The sequence below is a fragment of the Scophthalmus maximus genome, chromosome 6, assembly GCF_022379125.1.
Source record: "Scophthalmus maximus strain ysfricsl-2021 chromosome 6, ASM2237912v1, whole genome shotgun sequence".
Taxonomy (NCBI): Eukaryota; Metazoa; Chordata; class Actinopteri; order Pleuronectiformes; family Scophthalmidae; genus Scophthalmus; species Scophthalmus maximus.
In genome coordinates, this window is record NC_061520.1 from 18,901,100 (window position 1) to 18,908,493 (window position 7,394).

Below are 7,394 nucleotides of genomic sequence, written 5' to 3' on the forward strand. Positions count from 1 at the left end.
TGTCTCAGTGTCTTTTCTGAAATAAAAAATAACTGCAGTTTTCAACAGTTAAACAAATTTTATTATGTACACGTTTTAAGAAGTCACTGTCAGACAAAAGGTTTGAGTATACCAAGAAGAAGAATCCACTCTTGCGGTGATGAGAAAATACAGCCTCCATGTTTACATGTTGATGACTCTGGACAGCTTCTGGACTCTGTTGAGGAGCAGGTCGCCCTTCTTGATGGTTTCCTGGTACTGCCAGTTTTTACTGTCAGGTCTGGAGAGGAGAACGGGGAAATGTTTAGAGTTCTGCTCCTGGTTACTGGGCTAAAACTTGGATGTAATGAGGTTTTAAGAAATATTACCTATTGGTTTCCACAATCTCGTTCACTTTATCAATTTTACAGTGAAGACGGCCGGCAGCTATGAATCGGGACAGTTCCCTGAGAAAAGGAGGAAATTAAGTTTAAAAATGATCAATAACAGGATGTTTAACTAAAACTTTGACCAAAGCACTAGACAAAACTATAAGCTCATGGTTGTCTGCTCCACCAGCCAGTCAAGACACATGGTCACAACCTCCCCTTCTGTTCCTGAGTTAAAGTTTAAAATAATCGCCGGAAAATTGGTTTTGCTGAACATTATGTCATAAGTTATCCAAGTTATTGTTTTAGGATTATACGTAATTTGTACATTAATTCTTGAGTAATGGCCAAAACTGTATTTCATGACCTTGAGGCCCGTTCATGCCAAATTTGAAGAAATTCCCTCAAGGTGTCCCCGTGATAAGACTGACAACATGAAAACATACTGTCTGTCTCCAGTCATTGTGGAGGCATGAACATTTTAACTTTCACTTAGAGGGGAAACAAAAAATTTGGGAAATGTGTTTATTCACTTGCTAGGAGTTAGATGACATGATAGACCCCACACATGTCTGTACAGTAATTGTTAAGCTACACCAAGAAGCTACTTGACAGACAAACTGGAAACAGGGCAGTGTGTAGCCTGGCACTGTGCAAAGATAACTAATTCTGGACACCGGCACCACTAATGCACTTTGACGTTTGATGGTGAATCAATGCTGACAACACAAGTAACGCTGATCATTGGTTCCTATGTATTGAGACTCTGAAGTGAAAACCTAAACCAGACCTTCCACAATATTCGGCCAGCATGTTTAGATCTGAAATTCCAACCTGATGCTAGAAAACACCACTTTGGATATAGAGATGCTGATTAGTTGAGATTATCAGAGAGAACTATATACAAGTACCGAGGACACCAGAGAGGGCAACTGCTAGGAATTTTGTAGTGACACTGAGGCTAACCATTCTGAAAAAGTGACACATAAGCGCGGTGCGCTGACACTCACTGGTCGATGAACTCTGTGCTGACACCAAAAGCCTCAGCCATGTAGCCCAGGGTTAGGGAGCGGTAAGACTCGAGCAGCTGGCCGTAGGCCTGGATCCTCATCTCCCTCACATAGTAGCGGTAGTGAGGCGCAAAGAGCCAGTCCTTCTTCATCTCCTGCTCCACTATGGCTGTGGTAAAAAGAGAACATTTAGGAATATATTGAATGAAACTGCTGCAGAGGACTGTGTGCCCTAAAAGTCAAAAACAAACACAGAATCAACCCGTTAAAGAAAAGCCTTCCTCACCCAGAGACTGGAAGAAGACAGAGTAGCGGCACTCGTACAGCGAGAAAAGATACTGGCGGACAGTAGGCAGACCGTGCAGCACCTCCAAGATCTCGGCTCCCTTTATTACCTACAGAGAAAATGTTCGACATATTTAACAGCGGCTGAGCAGCCAAGAAGTATTTCTAAAAATGTGTATGTATTGTGTAGGTGTCCTACCTTCTCGCGAAGGTCCGGCCTTTTGAGGGCAATCATGCAGACGTAGACGGTGTAGGTAACAAAAGTCTTGTAGTCCATGAGCTCGTAGGAGGTGAAGGTGGAGACGGTGTCGAGGAAGAGCTCAGCAGCTTGCTTGAAGTCCCTGATGGCCACACAGTAAAGGCCCTGGTAGACCTTCAGGCGATTTCTCCTGTCCCAGTCTCCCCCTTCCTCAATGAGGCTGTGGAGAAAAAAATGATGCATTGAAAGATTAGTTCTGCGGACAGCTTGCCGCGATGTTTCGGAACAAGCACGTCGTAGCCTTTACCTCTTTGCTTTCTCCGAGTTGCGTGTGATGAGGTCGCTGTCCATGTAGAAGAGTCCGATCCTCAGCAGGTAGAAGACGATGTCTAGTCTGTGACCCAGAGCAACTGTCTTGTCGTAGGTCTTCCTGAAGGCTGTCAGGGCGCCCTCCTGTGGACGCACACGTGTCAATGAATCTGCACCTACTATGTGTAGATGCAATGTAGGAGGTCAACTGTGTCTAATCAAAGATAGGACAGGGCACAAACATCCATTTTGACTAAAACAACTAGACAATATCGGAAGCAAAGGGGTTTCGTTAACTGTCTTTGCTATAAATGTCTGCGTGTATGCAACATTACAGAAAACCTGTCACCCTAACTACTGAGAGGTTGTAATCAAGAGAAGGTGATTCAAGAAAGACACTTGCTTAAGTAAAAGGGTGTCTTAGTAGCACTTTGGATTTTTGCCCTGAGGAGGAAACAAATCAGTGAGTGACATTTTCCTTGAAAAATGTATTCGCACGATTAAGTTTTTGACATATAACACCAAAACCTTGACAAATGTGCATGTGAAATTGTAACCATTTAAAGTGAGCAACGTTTTGTGGCTAGAGCTGTTCCACGTCATTAGTCCATTAAGACACCTAAAGGAGAGGGTGAACCTTTCACCACTGACACTACAATGTGCACAGATGCAATAGATCAATAACGCCCGACCTAGTAAAACTGACCCACACCCTCATTTCCTCCCGCCTAGACTACTGCAACTCCCTCCTCCCTGGGGTCAACCAAAAATCCCGTACCCGCCTCAAACTGGTCCAAAACTCAGATTTTACTAATTCCTTTCAAAGCACAGCTTGGTCTTGCTACCAGCTACACGAATGAAACGCTGGTCCCCTGCAGCCTCACATCCTCAGGTGGGTCTTTGCTAGTCGTCCCAAAGCCGAGGCTCAAATCCGAAGGGGACCGCGCTCTCTCCACCGGGGCCCCTCGACTTTGGGACGGCCTGCAAGAGGAGATGAGGCTGGCAGAGTCTTTGCCTTCTTCTAAGTCACTTTGAAAAAAAACAACATTTCTATAGACTTGTTTTAATGGGATGTCGTCTTTTTATATATCTCTTTTTCTTTAATGTATATATATATACACAGATATGTAACCTGAAAACCGTATGATTGTTTGAATGCTGATTTTAATTGTCTGTGATTTGTATGTTTTTGTGAAAGCAACCAACAATACAATTATCATTACTATTATTATTATTATTATTATTAATAATAGTCACAAAGTAAAGGTCGCAATTAGATTGAGCAAAAAGAATAAATAAACATAACAGTCGTTAGCTGGATGTACGTGTTCCTTCCTCCTTCATTTCCCACCAGGGACACTCGTACCTTGTCTCCGATCCGGATCAGGTACTCGGCTCTGGCCATCATGGCGTCGCGGATCTCGCTCTCGCCCAGGCTCTTCTCGGCATCCTCCAGCACGTCGTCCAGCCGCTTCAGCTCCTCCTCGTTGGCCTTCTTCATTTTGCCCAGCAGGTCGCCGTCCAGCGGCCACTTCAGCTCCTTGCACAGCCCCTCGTAGTACGGCGCCATGTCTGCGGCACAGGCACCGAGCTCCATCAACACCTCACACAACCCGCACGCGAACGACCCCCGAGGGGGTTTCAATTATGACACATTATAAACACAGGGGGGGGGGGACAAGGAATAACTTGCTGGTGTTAGTTGACAAACCACCCTTCTTCGGGGCGCCTTCCTAAGCTAGCTGGCGCTCGCCCCTACGAGCAAAGCTAATGCTGCTACTTCGATCGTGACGTGCAAGTGGGAGCATTAAAGACGAGAGTGAAGCCAGCGGGACGCGTTTCGTGTGCGCCCTCTGGAAGCAGCCGTGTGCGTGTACAGGGGCCGGGCTCCCGCGGCCGCCGTCGGCGGACAGAAATGCTAACTCACTGTTAGCTTTGACGGCGTCCATGAGCTCGGTCTTCACTTTGGCGTCCTGTCGGTGGCCGTCCATCGTCAGCAGGAACTTCAGCTGCGCTATCCTCAGGTCGGGGTTCTTGGGCAGGCCCTCCTCCTCCAGGTTCTCGAGCGGCATGTTTCTAGGGTCGAAAAGAGACTACGCGAGCACACCAGCTGAAGTCCGTCTTCTGCGCCCGTTGTTCACGGCTAATGAACGATGACTACGGAAAACACTGGACCGTGCTGCTTCCGCCGGAGCGCCCGTCGACGAGCGCGGGGACAAGAGCGTAGCACAGGAAGGCGACGAACGACCAATTTATAATCGACTGCCCCCTGCTGGACATGAGTGTTGACAACAGCTCTGGGGCTGGTCAGTTGATGCACTAGAAACTTGTAGCGTGCGCGTGTGTGTGTGTAGTTTAGTTTATTAAGATCCCCATTAGCTTCTGTCTATCTTAAACAGAAGCTACTCTTCCTCTCTATTATATCATAAGAATATTACATGAGATGGATTACATACATCCTTAACATTAATACCTACAGTACATCAAACGAAAAAAAGAAAGAAAAAAGAAGAACATAAGCAAAACTCAGCAGCTAGGGCTCTCACTGGTTTTAATAGATGGCGTCACGTAACCCCAGTTTAAGCTTCACTTCATTGGCTCCGTGTCCATGTTGTAGAGTGCCCCTTCTTATATGCATGCTGGTACACAGTATTGAGGTTATTCTTCGAAAAAATACCCCTGGATTTGGTCATAGACTATTCCCTCCATAATTTTACTCAAGGTGGGTAGCAAACTTATAAGGTCGACTGTTTTTACCCAAGAGTAATTCTTTACTCTCTTTTTTTACTACTGGTACAATTTTAGCTATTTTCCATTTTGGAGGACAAACACATGTTTTGAAACTTAAATGACAGGGAGAGCAAACCAGTTGGCGGCAGCTTATACGTTTTACACAGATTCTTATCTTTAGGAGACTGTGGCGATGCACTACGCCTGTGCATCGCCCCTCCAATGCTTTTAATTGCTGTTTATTCTCCAAGGTCGTTGTTGGGTTGGGTTCACCATTGTCAGCATTTGAGGTTTGCTGTCATGCAGCTGTGGAAAGAAGTACTCAAACGTTTTTGCTTAAAGCTACTGTGTGTAATATTTAGATGAAATTATTCACAGAAATTGGATATATTGTCCTTAACTATGTGTTCATATATGTATAATCACCTGCAACCAAGAACCGATGTTTTTCGTCAACTTTGAATGAGTTGAATATGGTTACATGAGGTGGACCTGACCTCCATGTAAGTCACCATGTTTGCTACGTCGTGTTGAATACAGTTGTTGCACAAAACAGTCCAGAATACTTTGCATTGGCGTTGAATTTTCAGCGCTGCCGGAAACCGGAAATATTTAACTTTAAATATTAACAGCACATTTTTTTGTCGAGAGGAATTAGTCTTCCCTAATGCTGTAGTCTGCTAAAATGCATTATTTACTGTGTCTACTGACTAGAATTAATGGCTCAATTGTGTTGACTAGTTGTTAGTGCATTTGAACCATAGTTAAGCTAAAGTTACATGATGGCAATGTGAGGCCAGCGGTACCACTAAGACTCCACTAATATAAGTTAACTTGACTTGCAAAAAGGCTAACCTTTGTGTTTAGCCAATTAACTTTCCGCAATATGTTTCTCCAAATTTTAACTCATGTTTTCGAAGGAAGACAGAGAGAGCATCGATATCTCCATGAATCCTTTGTCCTACCAGCTATGTCAAATATCTCTTTTAAATAGGACCATGGGTTCACGTTCATCTTCAGCACGAGCAAGTTCACAGTTCAAAGACATGCAAACTCCAAACTCTTAAGAGTGAATGTGTGTGTGTGTGTGTGTTTTTGTCTTGTGTGTGCTGATTGGCTCTAACCCTCCATGTGACTCTGAAAAAGGAAGGACAGCTTTAGAGGAATTGACAGACAGCAATGTCTTCAGGAAAAAAAAAATATTTTAAATCCTAAAAGTAAACAAATAAATGGATAACTATTGTCGGCTGTGGACAATGGTCAGCAACATTGAAATACACATAATTTGTATGAAATGGTCGGAAAAATGCTTCATCACTTGTCCGATCCTACAGACAAAGTGTCGTATGCTCGTGAAATGGCCCCATCAAAATTGGTTTCTTCTCTGCAAATTTTTCACTCTATTACATCAGTGCTTTATTAACCAACTTGGTATAAAGGTTGATGATCAAATCAAGCTGAATCAGATTCATTGTCAAGCATAATTATGAAGGACATATGTTAGACTGACTTACAGGACCAAATTCACTGGAAATCCTCCTCAGAGCAATCTGGTATGGCTGACCAAACTTTTCATTAAGGGCTGTCATGGTGTCAGAGTATGGAGTTGCAGAATTTAGGTACGAATCTGCGACAAGTCTGGTCTCTTCCAGCTTGAGGTGATCTACCAAGATCTGGTATTTGAAAAGTCAAGTCCGATCTGGTAGTAGAAGGTTAGCCAGAGCTATTTCAGTCGCACAAATTCACTGGGGTCACGATGACTGAAGTAGGGGATGCTTGGTCTTGGCCCTCTGTATGTTGGCTCAGAAGCGGCTATGGAGTTAAAGTGGGATTGAGGTGGTGGCCTTGATGCCGTCAACCTCATCTCCTGTGGCCTATGAGCAGTGCCATGGGGGGTTTCTTGCTGGTAAAAGGGCTGATTGTATCGCATGCTGTTGCCGAATGGAGCTGGCCCCGAACCAGAGGGGCGGGATGATGACCATACGGTTGGATCCCCACTGTGTGTAGGTGTCTTAACTGCTGGTGAGAGTTTACTCTGGTGGGCAGTGGCTGTTGCTTGGGACTTGAAAATCAGTCACCAACTCCTCCAGCATATTTAATACTGGTTCTGTGACTGATGGAGGCTCTTTCACCTCCTCAGTGTCTGGCCATGGAGGGGGGTTAGGCCAACCATCATCAATGTCTCCTTCCAGCTCTTCTACTGGAGGTGGTGGTGTGAAATACTTTGGAGGACCAGATCTTGTCTGTGATTGAAAGGGTGCCCCGGGTCGGCTAGGGGTCACGGGTTGCTGGGATACTTCAACGTACTGGACTGATCCCGATCACATCAGCCTTTCCATCTCTTCTTTATGTTCTCTGAGTTCAGTCAGTTCCACCTGCAATGAGCGTTGAGACTGCTGCAGCTTAATTTTCTCTTTATGATACTCTATCTCTGACGGATACTGCAGGGGGGTCCGGCAGTCTCTCAGCACCCTTTCTGGTGAAGAAAGGGTGTAGATTGATCTACATGTCGCA

At 44.9% G+C, this 7,394-nt stretch overlaps 1 protein-coding gene across 1 annotated transcript; it reads right to left on the reverse strand.

Moving 5' to 3' along the window:
• Positions 1–38: 38 nt before the first annotated feature.
• Positions 39–4,328, reverse strand: psmd6 (proteasome 26S subunit, non-ATPase 6). Its single transcript, XM_035630217.2, has 8 exons — positions 4,078–4,328; positions 3,517–3,722; positions 2,149–2,294; positions 1,842–2,061; positions 1,644–1,752; positions 1,358–1,526; positions 348–425; positions 39–259 (listed from the first exon to the last, which is right to left on the reverse strand). The coding sequence occupies exons 1-8, from the start codon at positions 4,220–4,222 to the stop codon at positions 163–165; spliced, it is 1,170 nt and encodes a 389-aa protein (XP_035486110.1). The 5' UTR covers positions 4,223–4,328; the 3' UTR covers positions 39–162.
• Between the last annotated feature and the right edge of the window lie 3,066 nt (positions 4,329–7,394).